Below are 15503 nucleotides of genomic sequence, written 5' to 3'. Positions count from 1 at the left end.
AAACTAAATGGATAGTTGTGTGACATGTGACAAATACCTGTCAGATTTTCACATTTGGAATGTACCCAGCGATCGCACTTTCCACACTGCATCATTTTACTCTCATAATCATCATCATCATAGCACTTGTTACACAGAGGACAGAAGTTGCCTAAAGTAAAACAAAGAATGCTAAAAGTGTCAAGTGGAAACCTGTATACTCACAAAAACACAAAATTATTAGGAAATATAAAAGCTTACAAGTGCATTAAAGTATTTAAAAAAAAAAAGTTTTTTCAAAGTGTAGTCTATAATTATGTATGTACATGGGGCAGCTACTGTATATTTGCTAATTTTAGATACAGGCTGTTACCTTTTTGATAGTGCTGCATAGAGGTTGACCGATATGGGTTTTTCTCTGGCCGATGCCGATATTTAGAAATTGCTGCGGTCGATGGCCGATATATGATGCCTATTTTTTTGCCCGATCCCCCCCCTTCATCTCATAAAATCTAACAGTTAAGCCCCGTACACACTATCAGATTGTCTGCTGAGTTTTTCCTTCAGATTTACCAAAACCATGTAGTAGAAGGGCCTGCCTGATTGCATACACATTGAAACTCCTAAGGTTTGACCTCATATTATATGGTTTTGGTAAATCTGAAGGAAAAACTCAGCAGACAATCTGATAGTGTGTACAGGGCTTTAGACACCTTTCACACTGGGGCGTTTTTCAGGTGCTTTTGGGCTAAAAATAGCACCTGTAAAGTGCCTGCAAAACAGCTCCCCTGCAGTCTGTGTGGAAGCCCGAGGGCTTTCACACTGAGGCAATGCGCTGGCAGGACATTAAAAAAAAAAGTCCTGCAAGCAGCATCTTTGGAGTGGTGGAGTACACCACTCCTGCCCATTGAAATGAATGGGCACCAGTGCCGAAGCACCTGCAATGCAATTTGGCAGCGGAGCTTCACTGCAAATTTAACCCCTTCCCCCGGCCACTAGCTGGATTTGAAGTGCCCCACTAGCAGCCGAATAGCCCCGCTAAAAAGACGGTAAAGCGCCGCTAAAACAGGCAGCGTTTTACCGGCAACGCCTGCCCGCTCCAGTGTGAAAGCAGCCTTAATAGAGAAAATTTCTTACATTTAAACATTTATTAAACAAAACAAACATCCAATCAGTTCACTTGTATGTATAATTTAGATTAAAAAAAAATATTATATAATATTTTATATATATATATATATATATATATATATATATATATATATATATATATATATTAAATACACAAAAACAGGCAATCAAAACTTTTGGATGGAAAAATAATGGGCTAACTTTACTGTTTTATTTTTTATTTTCTAAATCATTAGTGTATTTTTTCCCCAAAAAATTGTGTTTGAAAGACCTCTGCGCAAATACTGTGTGACATAAAATATTGCAACAACCGCTATTTTATTCCCTAGGATCTCTGCTAATATATATATATATATATATATATATATATATATATATATATAAAATTTTTGGGGGTTCTAAGTGATTTTCTAGCAGAAAATACAGGATTTTAATTTGTAAGCATCAAGTGTCAGAAAAGATTTAGTCTTTAAATGGTTAAACTGAGAACTCCACACACAGAGTTGAATTCATTCATAAGTGGAAACATTGTACCTCTTTGTTCTTTTCTTGGCAGACTGCCCAGAGAGGAAACAAGTCTTCTATGAAGAATCAGGCAACTTGCATTGACTTCTATTACAGAAGTCATTTTCAAGTTGCGCATTGGCCGTTTTTAACAGCACAATCGGCCGATGCCGATTAATTAAAAAACGCCAAATATCGGCCGATATCTCGGTCGACCTCTAGTGCTGCTTACTAATTGAGTATTGAGGATTCTTTGGTCAGTTTAAAAGACCGCATTGTCCTGGCAGAAAAAAGGGACTCTGTATTTTTTCTTTTATAAATAATAGCGTAGATATTTTGTACCAAAAAACAAAACAAAAAAAACACAACATTGGAAGGTCGACAGACAAGCAGACTCTGCCTCTACATGATCTCGATTTAACATCATGAAATGTAGAGTCAGAACACTGGTACTGTCTGAAGAGCCAACATAGCAATCCGTACATGGGTTACTACTGTGAGGATAAACTAGATGTTTTGGTTTGTCTAGACATATTTCACAAAGGACAAAAATCTTGTCTAGTCAGTGCCGCTACTGAGCCTGTGGTTATGTCACTGAAACAGAAGGGGTGGTGTATGGGCAAGTATGTGCTTTAAGATATCAATATAAACAGGCAAAGCTACACTGACACGTGTTTTTTATTGTAACGTACAGGACAGATGAACCAATTCATATATTATAGTTTATATACTGCAGCTTTCAGGTGATTGGACACTGACAAAAAGCTTCCTTGGGTTCACCCACTCTGTGTGGCTTCAAATTTGTTAGCAAGCAACAAAGAGACATAGAGAGATTGGTAGGGTGTGGGTGGAAGACTTTAATGGCCTGTGGGCGGTAAATCCTTTCATCCCAAATTCCCCCGACCACCCCCCCCATTACCACTCATAGGGGGCGGAATATGCGCTAGGAGGGAAAATGTTGGGGATGGGAAAACTTTTGCTAGGAGCGGGGGTTATGGAGAGGAGGATTTTTGCTATGAGGGGGAAATTTGGCGGAGTGCAGAGGGGATTCTTGCTACAAAGGGGATTTGGGGTGAGAGGATTAACAACTAGTCAGACCACGTCCTACCAATTGATGACATCATAATTTGCCAAGAAAATGTCGGACTTCCATACAGCTTTCCGAGTTGCCGACAAGAGGAACGATAGGAGCAGAGAGCAGGGAAGATGTGAGGGTTAGGATTACTGTCTCAACAGCAGAAATTGTGGGTAGGGGTGGTAATCAAACTCTGGACAGTCTTGACAGATAGCGTTCCTGTGTCTCATCTCCTGTATACAATAAAACAAATTTCTCTCAGTGCAAATAATAATTATCTTAATCACTAAATAGTGATATGTGTAGTAGGTGATATAACAAAAAATCCCTCCAAAATATATATATATATATATATATATATATATATGGAAGGAGTCATAATGGCAGCGTCATCCCGCGAGCATCTTGTCGTTTCTATGCCTCTTGAGCCCACACTGCTTAAGTGCTGCATTTGTGATTAACGTTTTAATGAGGAAATAAACCATTTTGATATACAGTGAGTACTAGATTTTGTCTTTTCTAATCCTGTGCGCACCGGACCCTATTGAGGGAATTTGTACTGGCTGGTATCCATCTACTCAGCCGGAGGCAGCAAGGAAGGAATAGGAGTTCCTTGACCAGCTGTTCCATTTGTATCCCAGAAAGGGAACCTGCTTTTTCTGACCTTCTAGTGAAACAGGGGTCGGAACGTGAGGTGAGCGGCTAGGATACGGAGGTGGAGGAGATCACTTGCATTTTCAACGTTTATGCACTGGTGGTGTGTTGTGCGTTTTTGTGCAGAAGACTTTGAGGATTATATTTGTGCATTTTTATTCATTTTTGGAGTGTGTGGACTGTATCTTTATTGTTCACTATTCCCACTTAGGGAACACATATATTTCATTATTGTGTATTGTTCGCTATTCCCAGTCAGGGAACGTGAATATTTGAATGTGCACTCAGTATCTTGCTATATTGCAAGTTAATCACATTTATTGTTATTTATTGGTAGTGGTTTAGGAAACGCAACACTGTTTTGTTATGTATCGCTTGTATACAGACAGAAGGGAAAAGATATGGGGGGCGTGAGCCCCACCAACAATTGCTGGGGGGAGGGATTTTTGCAAGGACAGGGGATTGGGAAGGGGGGTGTGGAATTTGCACTAGGAGAGGGGATTTTGGAGGGGAGGATTTGTGCTAGCTGCATTGATTTTGTGTGGGGGAGGCTAAATATGTGCTAGCAGGGGGTATTTACAACCTACAGACCACTGAACTTGTCTGTTCGAGTCCTATGAACCGATGACATTGGTTGCTAAGATGATGTCGGGCACTTACATAGCAGGGTGATTTGGGATGAGAGGATCTACAACCTACAGGCCAGTCAACTGTTCAGACCGCGTCCTACCAACTGATGGCATCACCAGTTGCTAAGGACCACTCAGGCACCCACACAGCTTTCTGTGTTTGCCGGCTGGAGGACAGATAGGAGCAGAATGGAGGAGGGAGCCAGGAGGAAGAGAGGGTTCCAATTACTGTCCCAGCAGCAGAAATTGTTGGTAGGAGGACACGGAAGGAAGACAATGGGAAGGAAGGGGGGGGGATTTGTGCTAGGTATTTAAAGCGGTGTAAACATGCAACGCTTCTTTAACTGCAATGAACTCAGAAGTTTAAGGTCTCAAGGAAGACATGGCTACCATATCCCACAGTATACAAAAATTGCGAGAGTGCACAATCTCCTTGGAGGAGTGGGTTAGTACATGAAGGTCACTGGCTTTCAGGTTAAAGCATGCAATAATCACCTGTAACACAGCAAGAACAGAGTTTGGTGAAACAATGTTAGACTTGTGGCTCTCCTGGAGAGCACAGAAGGGGAAACCCCTACGGCATCCATTAACAAATTGGTGTCTGGAGGTGTTTGACAGCAAGCAAACCTTTTTGCCATTTTTTGCAGTTGAACATGCATACCATAGATCAGTTAGGCCCCTGCTCCTGGGCAACCCTCCACGACCAGTCACCCTGAAAATGCTCCACTATCAAGACAGAGATACTATCTTAAGCCTTGCCCGCACTAAGGAAAACAGAAATGAATGGTGCTAAAATATCATTCTTTCAAGGCTGTTCTGCATAAGTTTTAGAAACAAAGAGCTAAATATATGGCATTTAGGAGCAGAGACTGCCAACTGCAGATTACATGTGCCATGCTATACCCCACAAAACTGCAAGTTACTACTGGAGCAGATACCCATTTTTTTAATAATCCTGGAGCGACTGCCTTGTGGTTGGACAACGAGCAACATCTCTGAGCTCAGAAACAAATGGCAATAATCTCTCCTGATGGGTCAAGCAACTGTTCAATTTTTGATACCCTTAATATTCATCTCTAAAATTGGATAAGCTTCCTGGGTTAGCTACTTTGGGCTCTGAATTGTGTGAGCCCATGTCGGTGTCAGGCCACAAATCTCTCCTTGCAGCTATCTCCGACATGAAAAATGATTTTTTTTTTTTTTTTGCACTCAAGCTCCTTCACACTTACCTGCATATTGCTCAACTCTACCTATGAACCAATCCCATGCATAGACATCTCTTACTACGGTTGGGTAGGTCTAGCGTATTGACCGTTACCTCATGCAACATTAGGGGTTTAAAAGACCCGAGCAAAACATATGCTATTGTCACCTACCTTAGCATGCTATGCCTCCCTAGTGGTCTGCCTGCAGGAAACACATCTTTTTACAGATACAACTGACCTACACAAATGTAGACATTTCCCTACACATTTTCAATCAGTATGCTCGACATATGCTTGAGAGGCCAACATATTAAATCACCTCTAAGGTCACTTTTTCCTGCAGTCAGGCCACGGCGAATTCTGCAAGCTGGTTTATATTTCTCAGATATATCTGTGACAATATTCATTGTGTAGTTGAAAATGTTTACTTTCCACCCCCATATAAACATGAGGTCTAATATAGTTGCATAGTTAGTTACATAGTTAGCAAGGTTGAATAAAGACACCAGTCCATCCAATTCAACCTGAGTGGGTGTCTACAATTGTCCCTATCCCTGTACATTGCACACTCACATCGGTCCCTACCCTCAAGCAGACCACAATCCAAGGTCCCCATTCATATACTAGGGTCAATTTTGGACAGAAGCCAATTAACCTACCTGCATGTCTTTAGAGTGTGGGAGGAAACCGGAGGAAACCCACGCAGGCACAGGGAGAACATGCAAACTGCAGGAAGTGGGACTCCTAGATATACAGAATGGAGGCTGCAGCATCCAGATGAGAGGCAGTATTCCTATTCTAGCACAGATTTGTCACTATCCCAGATAGACTTGGTCTTAGGCTTGAAATCTATGTTGCCCTATATAACAGATTCAACAATTACAGCTAGAAGATTTGACCACTCCCCTCTAGAGATCAAACTGACTACTGGTTGTACTTCTAACTTCCGTATGTGGAAAGTAAACCCAATATTGTTGAAATAAATCCCTTCCACAGATTTAATTGACTCTGAGTTCTTTATTTTCAGCAAGGACTCGTTCTCTCCCCAAGTGGTGTCGGACACTATGAAGGCATTTTTTACATGGAGTCCTTGTCAAAGAAATTAGTGGAAAGATGTTCAACAAACGAATAGAAATATGCCTGTTACTAAGACGGAAGAACAAAAGGTCCCTTATGCTAAAGACAATTTTATGAAGCAAGGGAAGGTACAGACACCTTCTTGCAGTTATAGCCAAAGCTCAGAAGTCTCCATCATCTGTTGGGGCAATTACCACTATCGGAGGTCAGGTTTCACATAACATAAGGATACCGCAGGTAGCCCATTTGTATCTTTTATTTTTTTTCATGTGTCAATAAAATTGATTAAAGACTATTGGAGTTGCCGGCTCTTTTGATTTTGTAGAGCAGATACTTTCTAAAACGTCTATATGACACTAAAGTGAAGTATGCTCCTGACCAACGCCCTAGTCTCAAAGATCAATAGAAATTATTGTAACTCTCTGTTCACTCTAGAACAGCCATTCTCAACCAGGGTTCCGTGGAACCCTGGGGTTCCTCCAAAGGTTGCTAGGGGTTCCTTGAGCTGTGGCTGATGAACCTCCTATTTGATGATGCCTACAGAGCTCAAGGTTCAGCACCACTTAGCAAAGCCAGCAGCATGACCCCAAATATCTTTTTAGCTGTCTTTAAGGGTGGCATTCTAAACACCACTTTAAGGGGGACATTCTTCCTATTGACCACTAATATAAAGGCCTCTTGAGCCCTGATGATTTGGTTTTAGTAAGGGTTCCTCCAGACAAAAATTATTTGTGGGGTTCCTCTAGGGTTAAAGGGTTGAGAAAACCTGCTCTAGAAGAATTCCAAGTAGCATTATCTAGTACTCCCAATAATAAAGCAACAGGGGCAAATGGCCTCCCCACTGAGGTGTGTAAGCAATTTAGCAATTCACTCCTGCTGAAGTTCCACGAGATGTCAAGCACAGCATTTGAGGTGGAATCTCCTCAGTCCATGATTTAGGCAATATTAGTCCTCCCAAAACAGGGTAAAGACGCCTTGTTTCCAGATTCCTATCGCCCCATCTACTTGTTAACGTCCAAAGTTAAATTATTGGTGCAGGTGTTGGCAAACAAGCTTGCTAAGGTTATCTGGAACTTGGTGCATTCTAATCAATCAGAATGAATGACCCTAACTTTGGGAAGTCCTGAGCGTGTTTGGCCTAGGAGACCAATTCATTAAAAGCTGGTTTTGAGGTTTCCTGTCAATTTAAATAGTTCCTTTAGACCAAGATGGTCTAAACAAACACTCTCCTTCACAAATTGCTGCGTTGGCTCAAAGTTATGTATGAGCCATATGTAGCTTCAGCTACATACAGTACACAGTGCTGGGTTTTTGATGGTTTACATACGCCACTGCCATGGCGTTGTCCAACTGGATCCTGACCGGACACCCCTGCAGCCTCTTTGACCATTTGGAGAGACATCCCTGATCACCCGAAGCTCAAGCACATTGATCGGCAGGTGGTATTCCTCCCATGTCCAATGGCCCTGGGCCGACTGTACACCCAAAACTCCCCCCCAACCAGTCAGGCTGGCGTCCATTGTGATCACCGTCCAATGGAGAGGAAGGAACGATTTCCTGGGCCGAAGGGCCGGAGACCTCAGCCACCAGAGCAGGGAATCCCTGACTAACTGGCTCACCCGAATTTGACAATCCAGGGATAACGGAGATTTGTCCCATTTTAACAAAATCTCTTTCTGCAAGACTCGAGTGTGAAATTGAGCGTATGGTACCGCCTCGAATGTGGCTACCATGAGACCCAGGACTCGCATGCAGAAACGCAGCAACGACCACCTGCGGTTCACCAATAACCTCACCGCAGCTTGAAGAGTCTGCAGCTTGTCTGAAGGGAGAAAGACTCTCAGCTCTGAGGAGTCCAGCAGTAAGCCCAGGTACTCCAGGCATTGAGTCAGCACCAAGAGTTTTCATGGTGATCGTCACATCCTTAATTCTGAGGCGGAAGCTGCTCTCAGAAGAAGGCCATCTAGGTAACCCACGATTGCGATCCCACGTTGCCTTAACAATGCCAGAATTGGGGCTAACACCTTGGTGAAGACCCAGGGTGCTGACGCCAGACCAAAAGGGAGAGCCACAAATTGGTAGTGCTCTTCCCTGACTGATCAAATCGCAGAAATCTCTGATGCCCGAGGCATATGGGTACATGTAAGTAGGCGTCCTTGATGTCTAAGGATGCCAGGAAGTCCCCCTGATGGAGTGCAGCGACCACGGAGCGAACCGATTCCATCCTGGACCTTTGCACTTTCACAAAGCTGTTGAGGGCCTTGAGGTTCAGGATTGGACCCATTCCTTCTTTGGCACTACAAACAGATTGGAGTAGAATCCCTGAAACCTTTCCAGCATAGGTACAGGTACTATAACCCCGCGCAGTAGCAGGTCCTGCACTGCCCAAAACATGGCCTCCCGATGAGCCGGAAGTAGATGAAGGTTGGAGGGAAAGAATCTGTTTGGTGGACAAGAAAGAAACTATCTTGTATCCCGATAAAACCAGTTCACAGACCCATTGGTTGGAAAGTAGGGAGGTCCACCAAGCTGCAAACTCCCGAGAGTCGGGCAGGGGCAAACCTTCATGCGGTAACATTTTTGCTCGCAGACTTGTTTGGAAACCAGGGACACTTTTGTCTTTCAGCAGGTGCCTTGTCGGACTGGGAACGCTTACCTGCCGACCTACGGCGTGGCTCCTAACCCCTCCTGCACTGTGGGAGCAACATGCTCTTCCCACAGGTAAAAATTTTAATAATGTCATCTAGCGAGGATCCAAATAGCCTCTCACCTTGAAAGGGCAAATCAGCCAGTGCTTTTTTAGATGCCTGGTCCGCAGACCAGCATTTCAGCCAAATCAGGTGCTGTAGCACCATTGCTGATACTGATGCTCTAGAGAGCAGGGGGACCATATCCAGGGCCGCATCACAGACATACTTAAAGCCATGCACCAACTGATCTGCCAGTTCTACGCAGACCGGGGGAAGTCTATTGCTTCTCCTATTAATGGTGTAACAACTTTGCCAATTCAGTAAGCGTCTGCAACAGCAAGGCCGTGGCCAACACAGGTCGTGACGCTGACCACGACACCGTAAACATGGACCGGGCAACACTGCCTCGGCCCTCCTGTTGGCAGGGTCCTTGAAAGCAGGAGTCCCTTCTACCGGAATCATGGTTACTTTGTTCAACCTGGATACCGGGGGGGTCAAAGACCGGAGGAGATGCTTATTTTTTCAGGAGGCTCTCCTCAAAAGGGTAATGCACCGCCATTCTTCTCGGGACTGAAAAGGCCCGTTGCGGCTTCTCCATTCCTCGTAAATGAACTTATACGGAAACACCTTAGGCGTGTGGGCCAGTTTGCACTGACAAGGCTACATTAAAATGGCCGCGGCCTCCCCTCATGGCAAACAGCCTGAACACCTCACTGTGGCCATAAAAAACAGGTAAAGAAGGAGCAGACCCTAAGAGGCAGCGCAGCCCCCCGCCAAGGCTCGGAGCACCCCCGGCCAGGTACATGCACTGCACCTCATGCCCAGTCACACAGCAGTCCCAGCATGGGGAGGAGGGAATGAGGGACAGGGAGAGAAGAAAGGGAGATTGAGAGACCCCCTAGTCGACCTTCCTGTGAATGTCCAGCGGCTCCATTCTGCCGAGGGAGGTGCAGCCGTAATTACCCCTCCTGTCGGGACTACTGGACGCATTCCTCCACAGTTCCATCACCCGAGCATTACGGGGTGGCTGTCGGTCACAGCACACTGTGACACGGACAGCAGTAGCCTGGTAATATGTGTGCCCCGGAGCCTATAGCTCACCGGCCACCCCTGGACCAGAAAGGGGGATGTCGTGGCCGACCCAGCGCGTAACTAGGGTCTGGACATGCTCGATGGCCAGGCTGGGGAGACTACAAGGATCTATATTATCCAGCCTGTCACCCAGCCCGGCTGTTGATTGTAGATCACAGGATCAAAATTACAGAAAAAAATGGAAAAATTCCCAGGACCAATGGTCCCCTCAGGGAGCCAGGTCCTTCTACACTAGGCAGAAAAAAAACTGAGCTGCAGGAAACAGAGTGAGGGGTTATAGCCAGTGGGACCACCCCCTGGGCAGTGCTATGCAGTTTTGCTTGTTTTATAATAATCTGGAGTGGGTGACTGGGGACAAACAGAACACTAACTTATTAAATACTTTCTTCAGCTCTGTGTATACAAAGGAGCATGGGGGAGCTCATGTCCATAATGGGGGCAGTAGTGACGCAGCCCCAAATCCACAATGGCTCAAAAGTGATATGGTCCAGAAATATTTCGACAGAATAAAGGTGGATAAAGCACCTGGACCTGATGGCATCCACCCACGGATCCTAAAATAATTGAGCTCTGTAATTTCAAAGCCATTGTATATCATTATTAAGGGACTCATTAATGACAGTAATAGCACCACTGGATTGGCGCAGGGCCAATGTGGTGCCTATATTTAAAAAGGGAACGAAGTCTTTACCAAGTAACTATAGACCTGTTAGTTTAACTTCTATAGTTGGAAAGATACTAGAGGGATTAATAAAAGACCACACAGACGAGTTCTTTCAGGAAAAAAATATTTTACGCAACAGACAGCATGGATTCATGAAAGACAGAAGTTGTCAGACAAACCTGATTTCTTATTATGAGATGGTAAGTAAAACCTTGGACAGAGGGGTGGCAGTGGACATGCTATACTTGGATTTTGCAAAAGCGTTCGATAGTTCCGCATACACGGATCATGTGTAAGGTAAAGTCTACAGGTTTGGAAATATCAGTTTGTAAAATGGATAGAAAACTGGCTAAAAGACAGAATTCAGAGAGTAGTGGTTAATGATTCTTACTCTGAATGGTCTAAGGTTATCAGTGGTGCACCCCAAGGTTCAGTGCTGGGACCCTTACTTTTTAATATCTTTATAAATGATATTGCGTCTGGGATCAAAAGTAACATTTCTGTCTTTGCAGATGACATCAAGCTATGCAGTGGAATAACGCCCTTACAGGATGTATCCAATTTACAAGCCAACCTCAATGCTCTGTCTAATTGGGGGACTATGTGGCAGATGAGGTTTAATGTTGAGAAATGTAAAGTTATGCACTTGGGGGCTAAGAATATGCATGCATCATACATGCTAGGGGGAGTACAACTGGGGGAATCCATAATGGAGAAGGATCTGGAGGGTTTGGTAGATCATAAGCTCAATAATAGCATGCAATGCCAAGCTGCGGTTTCCAAAGCGAGCAAAGTCCTTTCCTGTATTAAGAGAGGTATGGACTCCAGAGAGAGAGATATCATTTTGCCCCCCTTCAAATCATTAGTAAGATCTCATCTGGAATATGCAGTTCAGTTTTGGGCACCAGTTCTCAAAAAGGATATCAGGGACCTGGAGAAAGTGCAGAGAAGGGCAACCAAACTGATAAGAGGCATGGAGGAACTCAGCTATGAGGAAAGATTAGAGGAACTGAATTTATTCACTCTTGATAAGAGGAGATTAAGGGGGGATATGATCAACATGTACAAATATATAAGGGGTCCATATAGTGAACTTGGTGTCGCGTTATTCACTTTACAGTCAACAAAGAGGACAAGGGGGCACTCTTTACGTCTAGAGGAAAAGAGATTTCATCTCCAAATACGGAAAGGTTTCTTCACAGTAAGAGCTGTGAAAATGTGGAATAGACTCCCTGCAGAGGTGGTTCTGGCCTGCTCAGTGGATTGCTTTAAGAAGGGCCTGGATTATTTCCTAAGTGTACATAATATAACTGGGTACTAACATTTATAGATAAAGTTGATCCGGGGAAAATCCGATTACCTCTTGGGGGATCGGGTAGGACATTTTTTCCCTGCTTTAGCAAATTGAATCATGCTCTGCTGGGGTTTTTTGCCTTCCTCTGGATCAACTGTGGGTATAGAAGTGGGTATAGAATCGGGTATATGGGATTGTATGATATCATTTTTTTATTTTTTTTGCACTTGAACTGGATGGACTTGTGTCTTTTTTCAACCTGACTAACTATGTAACATGTTCTGCCCCTCTCCTGAAGGTGGGGATATAACCCTAAGGTCAAGATTTTAAGGAGCTGTGTCTGTCAATGAACGAAAGAGAAAGGAGCATAAGCAACATAACAGGGGCTGAAGGAGAAGAAAAAACACATGTCCAGTGTCCCCAGTAAACTACAGAGTAGCAGGGGCCGTGGGCAGCATCATACAGGTAGGCAGGAGAGTTTTGCAGCAGGTGCCTGTACAGTACTTACAGCTCAAGCAGGATTTAATCGATTGAGCCATTCGACGGCAGCTCCCAGTTCTTCAAAGAAATGTACACAGCCCTCCGCCGACCACAAGGAGACGAACGGGGAATAGCATGGAGTACTTTAGGTGGCAGACTCGCAGACTCCGCTTGAGCTTGGTGAACTGACTACGTTTCCGCTGCAGTCGGGAAATGACAAAATCTGATGGTTAAGCAGGGGGATTTTAGCCCTCTCTCAAGCTAGTCGCAGGTTAGCATCACGATCCCTGTAATTGAGAAACTTGCAAAAAAGATGCATTGAAGTGCTCCCTGAGGTGTTTTATTTGCAGGCATCCGGTGAGCTAGCTCCACAACAAATGATTGCGAGAATGCCTCCCTGCCATAGGTGTTGATGAGCAGGTCTTCAAGGAATGTGGCTAGGTAGTTACCCTCTTCTCCTTTTGGGAGGCCTATGATATGAAGATAGTTCCACCTCGAACTATTCTCCAAATCATCTCGTTTCTGCTGGAGCTGGGCGATGAGGCCATGTGCCTAATCCGCCGACTCGTGCAGAGGTGGGGGGGGCTTCCTGCACGCGTCCCAGGCATTGCTCCGTCTCACCCACTCTCTCCCGCAAGTGTTGCATATCCTGGCAGAGTAGGGAGATGTCCACTTTCACCTCCTCAATCCTCGGGAGGGAGGGCTGTCAGGTAGCGATTGCCTCCAGAATTTCTGCCTTATTGGCCATGTGGGTGGTAGAGGGGGAGCCACCATCTTTGGCCTGCGGTTCTCCATCCTGTCTGCGGAATCGATCAAGTTTAGCAACCGTGTGCATCTGTTTGCGAGGTGGTGACATCTCTCCAAGGGTCACAGAGACACTGCAGGCAAGATACCAGGTGGATGTCTCGAGAAGAGAAGAACAGGATGGTAGATTTAGGATCTCGTCGGCGGAGCTCAGCTCAGGCACATCTTAGCACATGCAGCTTCAGGCCACGCCCCACTTTACACTTTGCGTTTGCATTGTAAATTTAGGTTTTCTTGATTTGAGGGATAATATACAATATGTAGCAACTTTGTGATATTAACACTTTATGTTACAAAGTATATTTTATTATTGGGTATACACCTTGAGCGGAGGAGGTTCTATTAATATTCTCTAATCTTACCTTTAGCAAATAGTTTGGCACAGTCATGGCACAGTGAGAAGTCATGTGACCACTGTGCATCCCAGCCATTACCAGGTGTGGTGGACCCACAACTCTTACATCGCACACATTTAGTGCAGATCTGGAAAACAAATATTTCACTGCTTTATATTTCCTTAAATACAATGACATATCTAAAAAAAAAATCACATGGGATTGTATTAGAAATTTGATTACTTTTTCTGTTACTGAAAACATTTCAGTAATATCAGTTTTCCACAAAAAGCAGATACAATAGGTTACATATAGTTATTCTGTCTTATTACAAAGCACATAATGGTCTGGTAAGTCAATTTTATTAATCCATAGCCAATTGCAAAACAAACTCATTTTTGTAGTACTATAGTAAACTGACTTACCCAGACTCTCTTCTTTTTTGTTGGTTTTGTAGGATAGTTTGGTCCCAGGCACTCTGGGTGATAGCTGTTGCGGCACTTATTGCACTCAAGGAGTGGCTACAGGGAACAATAAGCAGGAAAGAAGAATAAGACAGAAAAGAGAATTTAAGTCAGAGATACAGTTTGCTTGTCAGGTCACTCACTAAACCTTTATACCTTTCACCAATTCATGGAAAAGTGGTAAAGTGCACAGGATTTGGTCATGCTGAGCACATAAGGATGATCCTTAGTTCACTCTACGAGCTCTCTTGGCAGCACCTCCAGCAGCATACTGCACAGACCTGTGGATAATGTTTCTCTGTCACAGCATTAGGCAATCACCTGACTGGGCTTTTTGCCTATGCTTTTAAGTGTATGATTGAAGACAGCATTGGCTGGCTTTCATCCTTTTTCTTATATCCTCTGCACTCTTCTTTTCCTTTTGAGCAGGTATTGTTTTTTTCAAACTTCATTTGTACCTTCCTTAGTTGATATGCAAGTACTCAGTGGGATGAGTTTGTTTCTCCCCTCCTTTACATATATAGTCTCCCTCGTGTTTGGGTGCAACATTGGACCATATTGTTGAATTTATGCTTTTTTACCAACATTGGTGCACTTGCCCCTGATGATGTGGTAGGAAACCACGAAACATGCGCCGGGCTAATTTCGATGCTTCATTTTATTTTTAGATGGTTACCATATGTTGCTTTTCAAGCGATCCTATATGATGGACAACTGTCTTATACCTCAATATGTAATCTCTAAGTTGCTATGATTGCTTTCATGAATATCTGGTTAATAATATGCAATTGATATGCTTGTTTTACCATGCATGTACTCATTTTACTATGTTATATTTTTTAATGTATTGAATAAAACAGGTCTTCTCACATTGATTCATATTTTAGCCATGCTAGATCTACCTCATTTAAAGTCCCAAGCTCTCTTTCTTGCATAAGAATTTAGGTCAATGGTAACTGCGCTGCTTCAAAATGTTACATCCGAGATGTTTTACATAGCAATTCTTCTTAAAAGCAGAAAAAGTTAGTACCTTGTTAACTTGTTGCTGTCTACCACATACATGGCAAAACTTGCATTGCCGACAACACCAGTTCTCCAGCTGATCTTCTGTAGGTCGTTCTCTCTCCTCTAAGCAGAACTGGTGAAATGGCTCACAACAAACTTGGCAGAAAACAAACTAAAATGAAACAAGGACACATAGGAGAAAACAATTCAAAGAATTAGGAGTGCACAGTGATGGCTATATATACATACATACATACATACATAACCACATACATAAAAACACACACGCACAACTAAAATAATAAAAGAGAAGCATGATAATTTAATAACCTCTAAAATCAGTTTCTTGAAGTACAGTACAGGTCACAAGCAGTCTAAGCCCTTGTACACGCGGTCGGAGAATCAGTCGGAATGTGTCCTA

General features: G+C 43.6%; 1 protein-coding gene across 1 annotated transcript in view; it reads right to left on the bottom strand.

Moving 5' to 3' along the window:
- Positions 1 to 15503, bottom strand: part of KMT2A (lysine methyltransferase 2A) — a 255114-nt gene that overhangs the window by 137602 nt on the left and 102009 nt on the right. Inside the window, 4 exon segments of the mRNA XM_077456885.1 lie at positions 38 to 151; positions 13641 to 13761; positions 14039 to 14134; positions 15108 to 15254. Of these exon segments, the coding sequence (XP_077313011.1) occupies positions 38 to 151; positions 13641 to 13761; positions 14039 to 14134; positions 15108 to 15254 (478 nt within the window).

Source organism: Lithobates pipiens, unplaced genomic scaffold (genome assembly GCF_037356315.1).
Source record: "Lithobates pipiens isolate NorthernLeopardFrog02 unplaced genomic scaffold, aLitPip1_a1.2 Scaffold_27, whole genome shotgun sequence".
Taxonomy (NCBI): Eukaryota; Metazoa; Chordata; class Amphibia; order Anura; family Ranidae; genus Lithobates; species Lithobates pipiens.
Note: the sequence above shows the minus strand (reverse complement) of the source record. Positions and strands in the feature narration are given on the sequence as shown.